The sequence below is a fragment of the Pongo pygmaeus genome, chromosome 16 (assembly GCF_028885625.2).
Source record: "Pongo pygmaeus isolate AG05252 chromosome 16, NHGRI_mPonPyg2-v2.0_pri, whole genome shotgun sequence".
Classification (NCBI taxonomy): domain Eukaryota; kingdom Metazoa; phylum Chordata; class Mammalia; order Primates; family Hominidae; genus Pongo; species Pongo pygmaeus.
This window is the reverse complement of record NC_072389.2, coordinates 86,138,172-86,157,790: the sequence shown is the minus strand read 5'-3', so window position 1 is coordinate 86,157,790 and position 19,619 is coordinate 86,138,172. Positions and strand designations below refer to the sequence as shown.

The 19,619-nt window shown below is 41.5% G+C and overlaps 1 protein-coding gene across 1 annotated transcript in view; it reads left to right on the top strand.

Moving 5' to 3' along the window:
* CTXND1 (cortexin domain containing 1) overlaps positions 1–18,583 on the top strand; it is a 51,462-nt gene extending 32,879 nt beyond the window's left edge. Inside the window, exons 2-3 of the mRNA XM_054452368.2 lie at positions 16,599–16,750; positions 18,325–18,583. Of these exons, the coding sequence (XP_054308343.1) occupies positions 18,390–18,569 (180 nt within the window). The 5' untranslated portion in view covers positions 16,599–16,750; positions 18,325–18,389 and the 3' untranslated portion in view covers positions 18,570–18,583. The remainder of the gene's footprint in view (positions 1–16,598; positions 16,751–18,324) is intronic.
* Positions 18,584–19,619: the final 1,036 nt, after the last annotated feature.

Sequence of the window (19,619 nt, the reverse complement as noted above, 5' to 3'; positions counted from 1 at the left end):
AGATGAAAACTAGAAGTGGCGTTACAAATCCCTGGGGGAAAACAGATTCGTCAATAAATAGGGATGAGACAATTGTTTACCCATATAGGGAGACATAAATATAAATCCCCCACATGAAAATCTATCTCAGATGGATCATAAACCTAAATGTGAAAAACAAAGTTGTAAAATTCTAACATAGATAGATATAGATAAATAGATAGATAGATAGATGACAGATATAGATAGATAGATAGATAGATAGATAGATAGATAGATAGATGAGAGTATATTTGACATCAGGACAGGAAAGGATTTAAGAATTCACAAAAAGCATAAGTTATAAAAGAACAGGTTAACGTGGCTTCCCACATTGAAATTGGAAACATCTGGACAAATAGGATTCTAAGAACAAATTTGAAAAACAAACCACAGATTGCGGGGCGGGAGCGGTCACAAAATGGCAAAGCGCAAGACCAGTGAAAAAACGATATTTAGAATAAAGATAAAGCCTAAAAGACAAACAAGAAAGAGAAAATTAACATAGTAATTTATAAAGGGGAAAACTAAATGCCCAATAAAATTATAAAAAGAGGCACTACATCATTAGAAAGCAGAGGAATGCAAATTAAATCCATAATGACATACCATTCACACGCCCCATGATGGCAGAAACTCACGTCTGATAATACCAGCTCATGCCAAGGGTATGAAGTGGCAGGAGCTCCCAGGTACTGCGGGTGACTGTGAGATTAGGAATAACCACTTGGGAGGAAAAATTGGCAATGTCTAATAAAGTTAGAGATATGCCTATTCTACAGCTCAGGAATCATACCAATTAACATAGCCTAGAAAAATCCTCACCCAAGTGTACCTGTATAGGAATGTTCACTGAAGCATTGTTTTTATAATTTAAAATTTTGAAATAACATAAAAGCCCATTAGTTGGAGAAGAAATGAGCAGTGAACAAACCTTGTTCCAACCACAGAATACTATGCAGTAGTGGAAAAGAAAGAAACAAAGTTACATGTATTGGCATGAGGAAAAGTCTCAAAGTCATGGAGTTGAATGAAAAAGCAAGTAGCAAGATGATGCATACTCAATAATATTTAAAGTTTTAAAAACCACAGAAAATAGGCTGGGCACAGTGGCTTATGCCTGTAATCCCAAGTACTTTGGGAGGCTGAGGTAGGAGGATTGCTTGAGCCCAGGAGTTTGAGACCAGCCTGGGCAACATAGTGAGACCCTCACTCTACCAAAAAAATCCAAAAAAAAAAAAAAATTAGCTGGGAGTGGTAGTGCGCACCTGTAGTCCCAGCTACTACGGACACTGAGTGGGTGGGTCCCTTGAGCCTGGGAGGCAGAGGCTGAAGTGAGCTATGATGACACCACTGCATCCCAGCCTGGGCGACAGCGCAAGACCCTGTCTAAAAAAAAAAAAAAAAAATCACAGAAAATAACACTCAGTATGGTGTATGAATACATTCTTCTTATATAATAAAAATATAAAAATATGCATAGGAACGATCCACAACTTCAGGGGGGTACTCACCTCTGGTGAAGGAAAGTGGAGAGTGGGATCTAGTTCAAATACATACTGGGCTTCGCTTACATCTGTAATATCTTTCCTTTTAAAAAAGGAAACAAACAGGGTGAAATACTAATATTGGTTAAAGCTGGATAGTAGATATACAGACACTCTCTCAGATTTTGTACATGTTTAACTATTTCAAATAAAATATCAATGGAAAATACATATATATAATATTGAGAAGAAAGGTAAAATAAATAATAAGAAAACAATTCATTGGAAAGCATACAATTGATCTGTAATATCAATACTTTTAAAACATCAACAAAATGCAGAAAGTTCTGGAAAGCCTAACCAAGAGAAAACACAAATAAATAATATATGCAATAAGAAATAAGCAAATAGGCCAGGAGCGGTGCCTCGCACCTGTAATCCCAGCATTTTAGGAGGCCAGGTGGGAAGATTGCTTGAGGCCAGAAGTTTGAGACCAGCCTAGGCAACATAGCAAGACTCCACTTCTACAAAACACTACTTAAAAACATTGCCAGGTGTGGTGGTGCACACCTGTATTCTTAGCTACTTGGGAGGCTGAAGTGACAGGGTCACTTGAGCCCAGGAGTTTCAGGCTGCAGTGAGCTATGATTGTGCCACTGCACTCCAGCCTGGAGGACAGAACAAGACCCTATCTCTAAAAATATATATAATAATAAGCAGATAATTACAGCCAAGAAGGACACAAAAAAGTAATGAGAATACTATATACAATTTTCTATCACTGAAGTTGAATACATAATATGGACAATTTCCCAAGAAGTTATACATTTCCCAGATTCCCATAAGAAAAGGTAGAAAATCTAAATACATCGGCATCCATAGAAGAAATTGAAAAATATTTACCATCATTTATTTCCAGAAAAGATCCAAGTCACACAGGGTGTTTTACAATTCAAAAAACTTCTAAGGAACAGATAATTCCCCTTACTTAAACTATTAGTGGGCTGGCCATGGTGACCTACACCTGTAATCCCAACACTTTGGGAGGCTGAGGTAGGCAGATTGCTTGAGCTCAGGAGTTCGAGACCAGCCTGGGCAACATGGTGAAACCTTGACTCTATAAAAAATACAAGAATTAGCCCGGTGTGGTGGTGTGCACCTATAGTCCCAGCTACTTGGGAGGCTGAGGTGGGAGGATGGCTTGAACACATTAGGTGGAACTCGCAGTGAGCTGAGATTTTGCCACTGCCCTCCAGTCTGGGTGACAAAGCCAGACACTGTCTCTAAATAAATAAATAAATAAATAAATAAATAAATAAATAAGCAAGCTATTGGAGAGCACAGACACATACATAAATCTTTCCAATTTGTGGTAAGAAATTAGCACAGCCTTGACACAAAAATTAACAAAATAGTACAAAAAAATAGATTCCATTTTACTTAGTAATGGTTGTAAGAATCCTAAATAAAATATTAACATTTGAATCTGACAGTGTATTAGAAAATAGTATACAAAGTAGGATCTATTTCAGGATGTAAAATTGGTTCTATATTAAGATATCTATTTGTAGACAAAGAAGAAAACTCGTGTGGGAGTTTTGCCAGTTTCCTAGACCTTTCTTTTAACTCCCCAAGGCTTGATATGTTGCTATTCAACCCACAGCAGAAGTGAGGTTCAGCTTGCAATTGGCATAGAAAAACCCCGAGATGAATGTTTTTTCCCTTGTGTCCTAGCACTAGAGCCTACCTTCTGCTGTTGGAACCAGTTCAAGGAAAGCAGAGATTTAGCTGCAACTATCATGGATAGTGTCAAGCCGCTGCACTCACCAGTGACTAGAACTCAAGAGTTCTGGTCCAGATAAGAAGAATCTTTGATCAAATCATTTGCCCTATCTAAGCCTTGGTCCATCAAACTCTAAAATAATGGAAGGGGCCAGGCACGGCAGCTCACGCCTGTAATTCTAGAAATTTCAGAGGCCAAGGCAGGTGGATCATTTGAGGTCAGGAGTTCGAGACCAGCCTGACCAATATGATGAAACCCCGTCTCTACTAAAAATACAAAAATTAGCTGGGCATGGTGGCGTGCCCCTGTAGTCCCAGCTACTCAGGAGGCTGAGGCAGGAGAATCCCTTGAACCCAGGAGGCAGAGTTTGCCATGAGCCAAGATCGCGCCACTGCACTCCAGCCTGGGAGAGCAACAGAGCAAGACTTCATCTCAAAGATAAATAAATAAATAAATAAATAAAATAATGGAAGGGACTGGATGATCTCCAACCTCATCACTTCTGACTCTATATTAAATGATGATCCATAAACAAGGCTCAAATTACTTTTGCTATTGCAGCAAAGTAAATGACAGTTTGTTGGTCCCCCTGCTGCTATGTAACAGTTGACAAATTTGTAGGATGGAAATGCGAACATCTCAATTCATGGCTGTAAACAAATGAAATGTGTTCTTTGGAAAAGAAACCTCTCTTCCCTAGTTTGCAAAACTTTGAGCGTATGTCAGTTTACCCTTCAAACACAGAAAATCAATTTATGTAGCTGCGCAGAGGGGATTTGCATTAATTTAGGGGAAATACTATCAATAGGAAGTGTTCCCTTTCGCCATATGTCCAGCAGGAGTAGAGCCAGAAAACATATGCTTGATGCAGCTTGGTGCTGTCCCAGCCCTGGAGAACGGGGACATGATCTTCAGAGTTTTCCAATGAAAGATGGGATAAAGACAAACATCTTTAAATGCCATTTTGTGAATTGTTGAATATTGCATGTCAACACAGTTAACACGGAATGTTCAACAAGGTGGATATCTAACATATCTTTCTGGGAGAAAAACTGCTAATGAGCAGACCTTGGAAGATGCTGAGGAGAGGCCGCACATTTGTATGAGGCCCCCAGGACCCTTGAAAGTGGGAAGTGATTGAGATTCCACCCACTTCTTCCCGAGATTGAAGTTGCCGAAATCGGCTTCAGTAGCCCAGTCTCCCCTAAGCAACGTCCAAAGGGAGGAAAGAGCAACGAAGCCCCTGGAATGAAATCATCTTGGAGATAAAAAGCATTAGGCTTGGGGCGGGCCACTGCTGAGTTGGGCTCTTAAGAGAGGAATGGTTCTGAATCCCTAATGCTGTGGATCCTACGACAGCTTCCAATCCAGCCATCCTGGAGGCCAGATGATGCCCCAGGAACGTGCCCTATATGAGAAAACAAATCTAAAAAGCTGTGACACTGGAACTCTTGACAAAGAGCTGAGGAAGACCAGGAAGCCCCCTTCCCACACCTTGAAGGACCACCCATGCAGAGCCACTGTGGCAGGGACTGGAATAGACTTCCTAATCACCTTCTCTTGGTGATGTGACATCCTTTGTCCTCAAGGAGAGGAGACATGCCATCTGGAAGGCATGAATAAACTGGCTCTTTGGTCATAAATAAGCACCTTGGGGACTTCTTTCATCATAAACATATTCAAAATAGTCAATATTGGAGCTTGAGCTGTTCAATGGAAGTACTAACAGGAAATGTGTTTTTACCCCAAAGGGGCAAGGAGGAACTCCAATGGTGGCCCACACGATTCCCCCAGCTCTCAGAACAAGAAATGGTACCCCCAATATGGAGGAGTTTCAGGCGTAGGTCATTATGTGCTGGAGAACATTGGGTGGCTTCATGGACTTGGCCTTGGTCTGGCTGCTGGACTGGAGCCCAACTTGGGCCAAGTAAACACTCTTGACAAACACCCCATGGAGATTGTTTAATTTGGGTTTTCTATTTCATTTTGAGCCAATTTTGACTATTTACATTTTTCTGGAAAACATCCATATCATTGAAGTTTTCCAATGTAATGGCAGAGTTTTCATAGTACTGCCTAATTATTTTTTTGATCTCCTTTGTATAATATCTGTGGTTATATCGTATTTCTCATTCCTAATGGTGTGTAATTTGCCTTTCCTCTTTTTAACCAGATTAAACTTGCCAGAAGTTTGCCCAGGTTCAAACTATTTTAAAGAACTTGCTCTAGGGTTTATTTTTAACTGTGTTGATTTTGTGTTTTGTGAATTATTAATTTCCACTTTTAACTATACTAATCTCATCTTCTGGATTTTCTTGATGCTGTTTATACAACTTCCTAAGTTGATTCCTTGTTTCACTACATTTAATTCCCTTTGTTCAGTGATGAGAGTTATGATTTTGCCCCTGAGTGTAGTAAACAGCTGTCACTCACCTCACCCCATAAGTTTTCATAGGAAGTATTCTCATGATAGTGATTTTCTAAATCTTCTGTAATTACAGCTTAATTTTCTCATTAACTCAATAATTGTTTTTTTAATGTTATTTAAATCAAGAAGCTTGTTGGTTTGTTGTTTTGTTTACTCCTTTGTGGTCAGAAATGCAGTCTGCAGAATTTTTACTTTTTAAAATTTATGGATGTTTCCTTTGGAAATCAATTTTTGTAAATATTCCATGAACATTTGAAAACAATGTCTATTCCTCCCAGTAATAAAAACATTTATTCAGCTAATTAATTATATTATTCAAATTTTGTATTAATGTATCATCCTACTAGTGTTATCTTTAAATGTTCAAACACATATCTGAACTTACACTTTTCTATCAATATTAAATTAAAATAATATTTATTGACATTATCCAATAATGTGAAATATGTACTTTCATTTCCTTCTACCTTTTCCCACTAATTTTTATTGAAAAAATATGGGCTCATAGGTACAAATTATTATTATAAAGCTCTTATAATAGGTAACCTTTTTCAAAAATTGTTTTTAATGTTTATATTGTTTTATACCTATATAAACACAGTAGGTTATTGCCTTACCAGTTTTATTATTCTCATTATTCTCTATATGCCTTTTCCTCCCTTCATTTATTCACTTTGATTCATCTCTTAGTGGTAGAGGTAACTCTTCAAGCAATTTCTTCTTGCTGGAAAGGTTTTTGCATATCTCAGACAGGTATATACAATTCTTTAATGTCTGAAAATGTCTTTCTGTTGCTGTCACAGCTGAATAGTACCACTTAATATAGAATGTATTATTTATAATCTTCCCCCTCAAAATCCTAAAGATGTTGCCCCTCATCCTCAGGTGTTCAGTGTTGTAGAGAAGAATCCTATGCTAGCCTGTTAACATAATTTTCTTCCCCTGCGTAGATAACTTGTTTTTTCTTTCTCTTTACATCTTTAGATTTTTCTTATCCTTGCTCCTTCTACTCCTAGTCACTGCCAGCATTCCTTGGCCCCTGGCCACATCATTACAGTCTCTGCTTCTGTGGGTCACATTGCCTTCTCCTCTCCTATAGTCAAATCTCCCACTGCTTCTCTCTTATAAGGACACTTCTGATTACCTCTAGGGCCCACCAAGATAACTCAGGATAATTCCCCCAATCCCAACACCCTTAACTTAATCACATCTGCACGGTCCTTTTTGCCAAATAAGGTAACATTCACGAGTTCCAAGGATTATATGGTGAACTTCTGGGAGGCCATTATTCAACCTACAATAGTCCACTCTTTGGCCCCCAAAGATTCATGCCTATGCTACATATATTCACCTCATTCCAACATTACTCCAAAGCCTCAACCCGTTATAGCATTAAAGTCCAAAATCTCATAATCTAGATCATCTAAATTAGATATGTGTGAGACTCTGGGTATGATCCACCCTGGGACAAAATTCCTCTCCATCTGTGGACCTGGAAAACAAGTTATCTGCTCTGAAAATCTTGGGACAAGCATAGGATAACAGTTACATGCATTCTCATTTCAAAAGAGAAAAAAACGGAAGGAAGAAAGGAGTCATAGTCCCAAGAAATCTCAAAATCCAACCAGAAAAACTCCATTGGTTTCCAAAGCCTGAATAATCCTCTATTTTTCAAGGCTCCACCCTTCCTGCCCACAGCTCTGCCCTCTTGGCCACAGCTCTTCCCTCAGAGTCATCCTCCCTTTTTTCTTGAAGGGTAGCACATATTTTTAGCTGATTTAGTTGTATCAGCATGTTTTCTGCCTGTAGAATTTTGGGAGTCCAACAGCTTTCTTTTATTTCATTTTGCCTCTGTCCCTTTTAATCCAAGCTGGCAGTGTTTCTGCTGATATAACATTTGAAAAATTTTTGCGGATCTCCCATATATGTCGTGGTGATTTACTCCTTCAGACCAGAGAGTTTTCCAATATTTTTTTCTGGATAATTGTATCTCTATTTCTAACTTCTGCTGAGATGGCCGAGGGGATCTGCGAGTGACACATCTAATTTTTACAGCATTAGCAAAAGATTGTCCAGTCCCACCTTCGGCTTTCTCTCCAGAGCATACTTTCCCAACAGTGAATATCCTAATTTTAGCATCTTTTGCAATCCAGATATGCAGAGAATCCTTGAGGGTAAGGACTAGGTCTGATTTAACATTGAATATCCAAAACATACTATGTTTCCTGTTCTGGCTTTCAGTGGAAGGTTGATATCTTGAATTTAAAAGTATGGAATAAATACAGAAAATTGATATTCATCTACCTTAGATCAGGTTACCTCAAAGCAGACTCTGAGGCAGTGATTCATGTGCAAGGATTTATTTAGGAAGGGTTCGTAGGAGAAACTGACACGGGACCGGAGGAAGCAGGGCTAGAAGGGAAAGAAGCCAAGCAAGGGTGCAATTTCAGATGAAGGACAAGTCTCAGCCTGATCCTGTGGTGCTCTGTAGTGTAAATTACACAACAGAGTTTTTCCTCCCTCAAGACTAATGAGCTAGACTTTCATACTCCTGCACAAGTTAGCCATTAGCTATGGGCCACCCCAGGGTGACATAACTCCTGACTCCCAGGCACTTCCAGCTCTCTACACACATGGGTGAAGCAGCTCTAGTAGTCTAAGGATAGTCTTCTACGGAGTTGTAAGTGTGACCTGCTATAAGAAAAACAATAAAAAACATTCAGAGCCTGGGTGCTGTGCATATCAAATGGTAAAGGGAATCCAAGGAGATCTGAGTGAGACCAATAGCATCAGCATTATCATAACATGATACAGCAGAATTGGTATGGTGGTTCTTAGAATTATGAAGTAATGACAATGCATTCTCTTGGCAGAAATACCCCTCTTTTCTTACTTTTATCTAAAATGGTGCTAGCTCATACTGCCTCCTTGCTCTGGGAGGTTTCTTAGAGGATGGAGGTGTTTAAATATCGGAAGATAACAAGTCTTAAACACAGTATTCCATTAATCCCATCCTCTCCACCACCCTGCTGATTGTCATCGTTTTAATTATCTGTTAACATATACTCATCACCTCCCCCTGACAGGCCTGTTAATTGTTCTGGTAGAGGAGTGAGGCCACCAACTGCAGTCCCACAGAACAATGTGATTGGTGGGGGGTCAAGACACTGAACATCTCCTCTGTCCTGAGCAAATGCCATCCATTTAACCCGTTTGTCAGTTTGGGGAAGTGATTCTGACAGGTCACCTTTCATAATGGCTGCGCTTCTATTTATAGAACCAGCGGATGATTGCACATGGTCAGCTCATATTCTTCTTACCCCGAGTGAATTCATAACGTCGCTGCAGCGTACTGTTTATCCCCACAGTGAGAAGTGGTGTGCTCTCTCAGTCCCTTCATCTTCCTATTTTCAGGAGCTGGTGGGCACCAGCCAGGTACTGGCTCTCACCTTCTGGCATTTATTGTGAGCCTGCCTAACAGGTGTGGGCCTGGCCTGGCTCCAGAGAGGCAGTGCCCCTCAGCAGACTCAGACTCTGCCCTCGAGGATCTCATTGCTATGGACCGAATTTTGTTCCCTCCTCCTCCAAACTCATGAACCTGTAACCCCCATGTGACTGTATCTGAAGATAGGGCTTTTAGGAGGTAATTAAGGTTACATGAGTCATAGGGTGGGGTCCCAATCGAATCAAATTGGTGACTTTACAAGAAGACTCACCTACCTAGGAAAGGCCTTGTGGGCACACAGTGAGAAGACAGCCGTCTGCAGGCCAGGAAGAGATTCCTTGGGAGCAGCCAACCCCACTGGACCCTGACCTGGGAATTCCAGCCTCCAGATCTGCGAGGAAATAAATTTCTACTGTTAAATCCACCCAGTCTGTGGCATTTTGCTACGGCAGCCTCAGCAGACTAAGAAACACATGTAGAGAGATAAGGAAATACATCAGCATAGAAAGCAAGGCTGCTGATTCTGAAGTGTTCAGGCAAGGGATGGCCTTGAGCTGGTGCCTTTCATAAATCCTCCAAACAGATAACAAAGCTCCGCACACTATACAGCATCTACTATCTCATCATTTCATTAAATACATGTCCAGGGGAACAAGGTGACACAGCAGAAGCAGAGTCAAGACGTGGGACAGAAAAGGCAAGTCCCTCTCTTCCTACCCATGCCAAGTTCTCTGGCTTTAAGAGGGAAGAGGAGCCACAAAAGGGAGAAACAGCTTCTGGCTTACTGTGGTTTGAATAAAGCAGATTGAAGGTGGAAAGAGTCTTACATTTTGGAGAAAATATTTAATGAGTACCAATACTTACTAGTATTAATATTTAATTTAGTATCCATGCTTAATACTAAACTTCAGTGGACTGGCTAGAACAAGCCTGGCTATGTCTCATGCCCACCTTGCCCCCAGAAAATAAAGAAAAAACATTAAGGAGGCGGCGAACAGGTGGATCTGGAGAGATTCAGAGGCCAGTGGAAGAAAAGGTCTGCCTGGCCAGGCCTGTGTTTCTATTACCAGATGATCGGGAGCAAAATTCCTCAAATGTAGCCAAAATGCTGAGGACATTATTTTCTTATCTGCTGACATTATTTTCTTATCTGCATTGAGCAGGTTTCTAATCTTCTATAACTTTTTAAAATTGAGCTTAAGTTTGATTTAGATTAATAGTTACATGTATGCTTTAAAAGTACAAATAAGATGTCATATTTTTTAAATGAAAAATTGCCCTAATTGGCATTTTGGCATTTTAATAAATTACCAAAGATACATGTGAGTCTAAATTAGGCTTACCCAAGGCATAGTTGTAAAAGAGAGGATGGGGTGGATTATTCAAATATATGCGCCTTCCCTGAGCACCTCACTCCCAGCCCTGGGGTAGTACACAAATTTGTACATAAATCCTGTATTTGTGCACCCTTTGAATTGTGATTGCCTTGCTGCTAGTTTTTTCCTAAAATCCTGATTTGGATGCTTGTTTCCAGGTCTATGTTTGGATTCTTCATTGTGTCCTATGGCTTTCTCACAGCATTTGGCAGGGCTCTTTTCCACTTGGATCTGCTACAATCCAACCTTACACCTTCACGCTTTGTCAGGTACACTGGGTCAGCCCAGCGGCCACTTTCTTTGAGGGTCACTCATTCGCCTAGGTCAGAGTCCCTGACTCTGAAGCAAATCCACCTCCAGCTGCCGCAAGAACATGGCAGATGGAGCACTTGGCTCGTACAGGCTCAGTGTTGAAGGATGATGCAGTTATGCTGGGGCCCACTGAGCTGGCCACCAAGAAGGCCAGCAGCTCAGCTCCCAGGGAACCGCAGCTGAGTTCAGTGTTGCCTTCTCTCCTGGATGTGTGTCCTTGCTTCAAAGCAGAGCTGGATAGGACGTATGCCTGCCTGGTAATTAAGGTTAGTGAGCACATTCCATCTGCAGGGCAGAAAAGCAACTCTGGTTTTTGAGTCCACATTCTTGGCATTCACCCCAACCAGAAGGATCCAGGAGACAGTGATAATCCTCCCCTGGGATATGTCGCCAGGTTATAGGACCCAATCCCAGTTCCAGACAAGACAGTGGAGGGTCATAAGGTGATCCCTGTGAGATCTGACCTCTGCAATCTGTATGAAGTTATCTGATATTAACTTAAGGCAGAGCCCGAGATTTCAGAATCAAGGTTTGAGAGGCTAGGCTGAGTCCTGCTATGAAACATGGGAGCAGGAATCCCTCGCACATTCAACTTTCTCTAGCAGCCACTAAATGACTACGTGGAATGCATGCTGCAGGGCCCAGGGCACAGGCATGGGGTCGGAAACATGGGTTTCTCCAAATTCTGCTGTGCTATTGCTCTGAGACTCTGAGCAAAAGTCTTCCTCCCCCTACACTTCAGTTTCTTCATCTACGAAATAGAGGGAGGTGAGTTAGATCCATGTTTTCAAAGTATGGTTCAAGCAATCCTAGCGGTTTTGCGGATGCCAAAAGTGGAAAGCGCACACCACACTCATGATGGTGATACTGCTGGAGAGGGTGTGAGGAATGGTTCTATAGGTTAGGAGTTACAATGTAAGGATTTATTTTTTTTAAAAAGACAATGCAAAAACGATAACATAATAATTGCAAATTCTGCATCATGGAATTGTAAGTACTTGTTATAGTATTGTTTGTACTTTTCTAGGTCTTAAATTTCTCAAACAAAAAAAGCAATTAAAGCAGGAGCAGGTCTTGACCTAGCAGTGAGTAGAGAGCACTGACCTTCCACCCCCAGCATGTGCAGATTGTACATAAAAAATTTATAGTTTCTTTTTATTTTACATAAATGATATCATATTTGTGATATTGCTTGTCAACTTACTTTTTCACTTAACAAAATTTCTAGCCCTCTATTGTGTGTATGTGCATATGTGTGTGTGCACACGTGTGTTTCCAGTGAAGTAAGAGTATTCCATGACGCAGATAAACCATGGCTGTTTTAACCATTCCATTATTGACAGAAGTTCATTTTGTTCTCAGTTTTTCACTGTTACAATACTGCAGTGAACATCTTTCAAAATCCCAGGGCAAAAGAACAGCAGAACTTTGACCAAACACCTATTTCCTCATCCTCAGGCCTGGCCTCATAGTTACAAGTGGCTATTAATGAATGGCCAATGTTCTTAAGTTTCACACACTTGCATTCCACAGCACAGAATCAAAAACCAGTTGCTGGATAATCCTGAATAATTTCCCCCAGGAAGTTTTCAGCTATCTCAAGGCACTAAGGAGAAAAACTAGAATCTAAGATATGCCAAGAAAGGAACAGCTCAAGTAAACATCCCAGGATCTCAACTTGGAACCCTATAGTGCAACACCCTAGGAATATTGTCAAACCAAAGATAGACACAGCCTTGTTTACAATAAGTGAACCCCACCTGAAGTGGGCTTAGCCCCTTATTGAATGGAGGTGATCTGCTTGCACAATAGCTGCTTACCAGAGAAAATGGTGAATCCTCTCTGCAGAAAAATAACATCACCCTGAGCTACTACAATGTTTTACATCAGTGCTCAGTAACTCACTGAAATGTCTATCAGGTATATCAAGAAACTGAACCAAAAGAAAAAATAAACAATAGAAGCAAACCCACAGATGACCTAGATATTGGAGTTATCAAATAAGGACTTCAAAAAAATTATGATATCAGTGACAAGGTGGAAAATGGCACTGGAGGGTCGGAAATTGTTTTAAAGCATCAAATGGAAATTCTAAAACTGAAAAGTATGGCTGAAGGGAAATGTGAATAGGTAGATTTAATAGCTGATGGGACATAGTTAAAGACAAGATTAATGAACTTGAAGTTAGTTCATAAAAATATTCAGACTACAGCATAAAAAGAAAAAAAAACAGGAAAAAAGCATAACAAATAAAATTGTGACACAGTGAAAAGGTCTAAGTGTATCTGGAGTACCAGAAAGGGAAGAGAGAGAAAATGGGACAGATGAATATTTAAAAGGGAAAGAGCCCAGAATTTTCAGAAGCTGACATCAAGTAACATTCAAGAAGTAGTACAAACACTAAGTAAGAAAACACAGAGAAAACCACACATAGGCACATTCACAGGAAAACTGCTGAAAACCAAAGACAAGGAGAAAATCTTTAAGGCAGGCAGAGAAAAATGTACATTCCCTTCAAAGGAGACAAGACCTTGGGGAATATTATTCACATGACCTCTTCCTGAAGGACATGGTAGACAACAATCTACAGCCAAACAAGAGACGATAGAAAAACTTCAGCCAAAGCACTGGTGGGAAGCCTTAAATAGATGTCACTGTAAAACTGAGAATGAAAACTAAGGTAGACATAAGGGCAAAAACAACATATAAATGTTACATCCCCTAACCATGTAGAAATAACAGAACTAACTGACAATGGAAAGAGAATGGGAAAAGGAGGTGAAAATTAAAATAAGCTCCCTAATTTCCTAATATCTTACAGCTGGGAATAAATATACATATAAAGTTGACAATTCAAATTACAGAAACTGACACAACATTTAAAAGAACAAAAGTAAACAATTAGAAAGCTAATACTAGTGACTAAAATTAGGTAATGGAAGAGAAAATAAGAAATAAGAGTAAGAATCAGGGATAAAGAAAAAACAGTAATAAAATAAAAATAAATAAAATGAGTATATTTACATCAACTCTCTGCTTCCAAGGCCAAAAAGGAGAGATACCAAAAAACCAATAGAAAAAATAGATAAAGGATATTAAAAGAGTGTTCACAAAAAAGGAAGGACAAATGGATCTTAAACACATGCAAAGATGCTTAACTTCATTCACTAAGATAAATGAAAATTACTCTGAGAGCTACAAGGGTATATACATTTGTAAAATCTCAAAATGATGCATTTAATATTTGTACATTTCACTACATGTAAATTTTACCTTTTAAGAAATCTATAAACAAATATTGAATTCTAGTTAATGATACACATGCTGAAGTGCTTTGAAGTGAAATGTACTAATGTTTGCGTCTTACTCTGAAATGCATTCAAAAAATAAAAAGGATGGATAGATGGGTAACTATGAAATTTTTAAAATGCAGCAAAATGTTGACAACTATAGAATCTAGGTGGTGATTATATATTTGTTTACTGTATAATTCTTTCAACTTCTCTGTGTGTTTGAAAATGTTTGCTATAAGATGTTGTAACATCTTCTTTAAAATTTTCTTTCAAATTGGCAAAAATAAAGGATAACTCGGTTTTCAAGATTGTGTGACTGAAACACCAGGGGTTTGGTCTGGGTCCTGTTGCTCACTGTACAGAAAGCCAGTAACTGAAACAATGAGTATTCCCAGGGAAGAAGGCTTTTTATTCTTATGATGTCAACTGGGAGAATGGGAGATAAGTCTCAAATCCATCTTCTCAACTGACTAAAATTGGGGGTTTATAGACTAGGGAAAGAATGTAGAAAAGTTGGACTAGGAAGGTAAGGAAGAGTAAGGAAGATGAACGAGGGGTCTGGTGTCTCATTGTCTGGATGCCGGGATCTGGTGCATTTCAGTCCCTTGCCTGAGAGTCAGTTTTCTAAGGAAAAAACTCAGATGAGACAAATGGAAGTTTCAAGTTTTAAGACTGGGAGGGTCAATTTCTATGTTTATTCAAAAAACCCATAAATATCAGTTCTATGGGACAACTGGGCTCGTTTCAACTGTGGGACAACCGTCCCTCACAACCTTTGTCAATGGAAGTTTACACAGGTACAACCTCCAAGAATAATACTATCAATCAAAATTAAAATGAATTTATCCTTAGACACAGCAGTTTCACCTGAAGGAATTTAATTACGGGCATACTCAGACATGTGCAAAATGACATCGCTCCAAGGACATTTGCTCCATCAATACATGAAAAACAAAAGATTGGAAATCCTGTCTAACTGATAGAAGAATGGTTGAATTTACTATGGGATATCCGTACAACAAAATACAATAAAGCCATTAAAAATAAAGAGGCAAACTTCTACGTATTGACATTAAATAATCTCTAAGATATGTTAAATTTTAAAAGATGTGGAACAGTTTATATAACAGGCTTGCATTTGTTTGAAAAACAAATACATAAACATACATATTTTCTTGTATAAGAATAAAATATCTCCAGATTAGAAGATTGCATAAAGACCTGATAACAGTAGCTTCCTCTCTGGGGATGAACTAGATAGCTGGGGAGAGGGGTAGTAAAAACACTGCTTTGACTGTTTTCTTTTTGTGCTTTTTGAGTTTTGAAAAGTGTACAACTATTAATTATGCAAAATGTTCAATTTAATCCTCAAAAAGTTAAAAACATAATTACCATATGATCCAGCAATGCCACTTCTGCTTACATACCCCAAGCATTGAAAGCAGAGTCTCAAGGAGAGATTCGTACACCCACATTCATAGCAGCACTATTTACACAGCCAAAAGGTAAAAACAACCCGAGTGTCCATTCATGAAAAAATGGATAAACAAAATGTGGTATATATATATACAATGGAATATTATTCGGACCTTAAAAAAAACAAAATTCTGACATGCTACAATATGGATGAAGCTGGAGGACATTATGCACAATGAAATAAGCCAGTCACAAAAAGGTAAATACTGTACAATTCCACTTATATGAAGTATGTAGAGCAGTCAAATTCATAGAGACATAAAGTAGAATGGTGGCTGCCCGGGGCTGGGGGAAGGGGAATGGGGAGTTGTGGTCTAATGAGTGCACAGTTTGTTTTGCAAGATGAAGAGTTCTGGAGATGGATGGCAGCAATGGCTGCACCACAGTGTGAATGTACTTAATGCCACTGAACAGTACACATAAATGCCACTGTACACTTTAAAATGGTCAAGATGGTAGATTTTATGTTATGTGTATGTGGCCACATTTTTTAAAGTTTACATATATATGTGTGTGTGTGTGTGTGTGTGTGTGTATATATATATATATATACACACATATATATATTTTTTTGAGACACAGTCTTGCTCTGTCGCCCAGGCTGGAGTGCACCAGCGCAACCTCTGCCTCCCGGGTTCAAGTGACTCTCTTGCCTCAGCCTCCTGAGTAGCTGGGATTACATGTGTGCACCGCCACGCCCGGCTAAATTTTTTTGTACTTTTTGTAGAGACAGGATTTCACCATGCTGGTCTCGAACTCCTGAGCTCAAGCAATCCTCCCACCTCAGCCTCCCAAAGTGCTGGGATTACAGGCCTGAAAGTTGTTATATTTTAAAAAGAGAGAAGAAATCAACATCAAGCAACAGAGTGTGGCAGCTCCCACCCCCACGCCAGGGAGGAGCTACCCAGGCGAGTCCACATCAAATCTGGGGCTGGGCATCTCAGGAAATAACTAGTCTTCTTTGTTCCTTTCTCTTACAGTCACACTCCAGCATCCCCACCAGCCAGCACAGTGCCTGCTCTCAGTGAAAGGCCACTGTTCTCCTTGGGCGACCCCCATGATGCCTGACAGCTCCCCGTGCCTCCTGGAACAGCCAGGGTCCTTATGAAGTGGTGACCACTCCAGTCAGCAGGTCAGTGTCCCCCAAGAGTGGTGAGGGCTGAGACAAGGTCTAAGAGAGGGGAAGGCGTGGTTGACTGTGGTTACAGATATTCCCCAGCCAGCGGGCTCCAAGCTTGCACACACAGGTATCTTCCTGAAGCTCCAGAGTGTGTGGGGAAGATGGAGCCCCACTACAGGAGGCAGAGACATGTAGGGACCTAGGGTGTGGGATGTGGGACCTTGGATACGTCATTTCCCTGCTCAGTGCCTCAGTTTCCACATTTATAAAATGGGCCTATTGATGCCTGGGTAACTTGCTTCCAGGGGTATCATGAGCTTTAAATAACAAACAGAACATGAAGCACAGCGTACAGCTCAAGCACTCCACGAGTTCAGGGATAAGGATGAGGACGAATGCTATGTATGGGGAGAGGGAGCAGCAGCTGGCCCTCCTCCTAAAGCTGTCCCTGGCAGCTGAACTTGGAGAGCTGCCTGCCCCCTCCTAGCCAGCTCCTCGAGCTCCCAGTTCACTCAAAGTATGTACTGACCATCTACTGGAGCCAGGGACTGTGCATTTGGTCATCACATCCCTGTGAAGCAGGTATGGCCACCTGTCCTCAGCAGGGAGGAAATTAGGACCCAGAGAAGTTGGCAAACCATCTCAAGATGAATGAGTGATGTGTCAGTGTAGGCACTACCGCTGGAGTCCTAACAATAATTGAGAGCTGTCTAGACCTGCCCTGCGGGGCGGTGGCAGAGCTGGGACTCTTCCATGTGACTGCCAAAACTGTTCTTCCCATCACGCTTACAGTTTTCAGGCCATGTGCCGGCCTCAGCAGGAGTCTCTAGAGAGTCCCTGTGAGGACCTGCAGCAGGGAAGGGGATACAGACCCTCCAGGCCTCTCACTCTCTTCCATGACAGCAGCCCCTCCTCAGTCTTTTCCTCTGTGGTTTTCCACAATAGGTTTCATTTGAAATCTAGGTTCTTATGCTTTAAAAACATAATAGACCAGGCACAGTGGTCACGCCTGTAATCCCAATGCTTTGGGAGGCCGAGGCAAGAGGATTGCTTCAGCCAGGAGTTGGAGGCTGCAGTAAGCTATGATTGTGCCACTGCACTCCAGCCTGAGCGACAGAGTGAGACCCTGTCTCTAAAATATATGCATATATAGAATAATTACCTAATTTTTGGAATGCTTTCAGCTCACCCTCAGATAGTGGCTTGGCTAAATGGAAAGCGTTATCCTAACTGCCTTTCTAAAGGGTTTCATGGAGTGGAGGCAGCTGCAGGGCCTCTATCCCCACCCAACCCTCAGCCCCACCCTAGTCCCACGCCTGCTGGGACTCATCTGTCACCTCCCCTGCCCCAGTCTGGAGAGGCACTGGCTGTAACCTGCTAGAGACTCTGGTTCCCTACAAGGTTTCGGGCTGTGACCGTGTGGGTCCATGTGTACCCATCTCCTCCTACCCACCTGCAGGGTGGTCTGAGCAGCAAGCTCTCGGTGCAGGGGTAGCAGATAAGAGGGAGCAGAGGTTGGTGCCCTGCAATCACCCCAGGCACATGACCACGCCCCTCTTTCCCCACTGCTGTGGCTGTCTCTGCAGGGGTGGAAAATGGTACCAGTCAAGCCTGAGGCGGAGGAGGAGCAGCCCACAGTCGCTGCCGCGAGATGGAGGAGCCCACGCCGGAGCCCGTCTATGTCGACGTGGACAAAGGGCTGACCTTGGCCTGCTTCGTCTTCCTCTGCCTCTTCCTTGTCGTGATGATCATCCGCTGTGCCAAGGTCATCATGGACCCTTACAGCGCCATCCCCACATCCACCTGGGAGGAGCAGCACCTGGATGACTGAGGCGCAGCGGCTGTGGGGACCGGACCTGGCGCTCTGTGGGTGGCTGTGCCCCAGGATGCACTCGTGTGTCCCCTGCCAGCCTGCCATCCCACAGAGGCAAGGAATGAATCTGGCTACCCAGGGAAGGAGAAGGTGCAGCTTAGCCCTCTCAGCCCTCCCTCGAGCACCAGCGTGGAATGCCCGGGTGCCATGGGTGTCGCAACCATGGAGCAGCCAGGGAAAAAGAGCCCTGGACCAGGACCCAGGAGGCTGGGGTTCCAGTGTGGGGAGTACCTGTGAGATGATAGGGGAGAAACCTTTCCAGGCTCCTGGGCATCTTTTGGAACTGGATCCAGCAACAGACACCCCCCATCCATCACACAACAGTGGTCTTGTCTTGAGGAGACTCTCTGTCCTTAAAATGCAAAGTAGCACATGGAGGCTCCCAACCAAGAGGTCCCACCTGAACCCTAGCCCCCTCCCCATGGACTAGCAATGGTGTAGCAGTGAGGGAGGAAAGCGGGTTGAGGGAGTCTCACCTGAAAATTCACGAAAGGCACAGGATATGGCCTGCTTCCACGCAGTATTTTTTTAAACTAAAATATAGAGGAATATATTTTTCCTGTTATAAATAAAATGTACATTTTAGAAACTTGGGAAAGTGCAGATAAATAGAAAGAAAGTGAGGGGAAATCTTCACTTATAATCCCACCTCCCAGAAACCACCATTTTGATATATTTTCTTCAGCCTTTTTACTTGTATTTTTTAGTCAAATTCATACTCTATGCATGATGTTGTATCGCCTCATATGATAGCATGAATACTTCCCCATTACATCAAACACTCTTCTTAGCTGCCAGTTTTAGTGACTGAAGGGCATCCCATCGGTTGGGTAGGTCATGGTTAAAAAATCATCTCCTTTGGTTGCACATTTAATTTTTTTCACTATTTTTTCCTCACACAAAATTATTTCACCCGGTACCCTTTTTGAGGGTGCAGAGTCCATGAGATGAATATTGAATGGGGAGACCTGGGTTCTAGTCTTGCATTTACCAGTCAGGTTACAATGT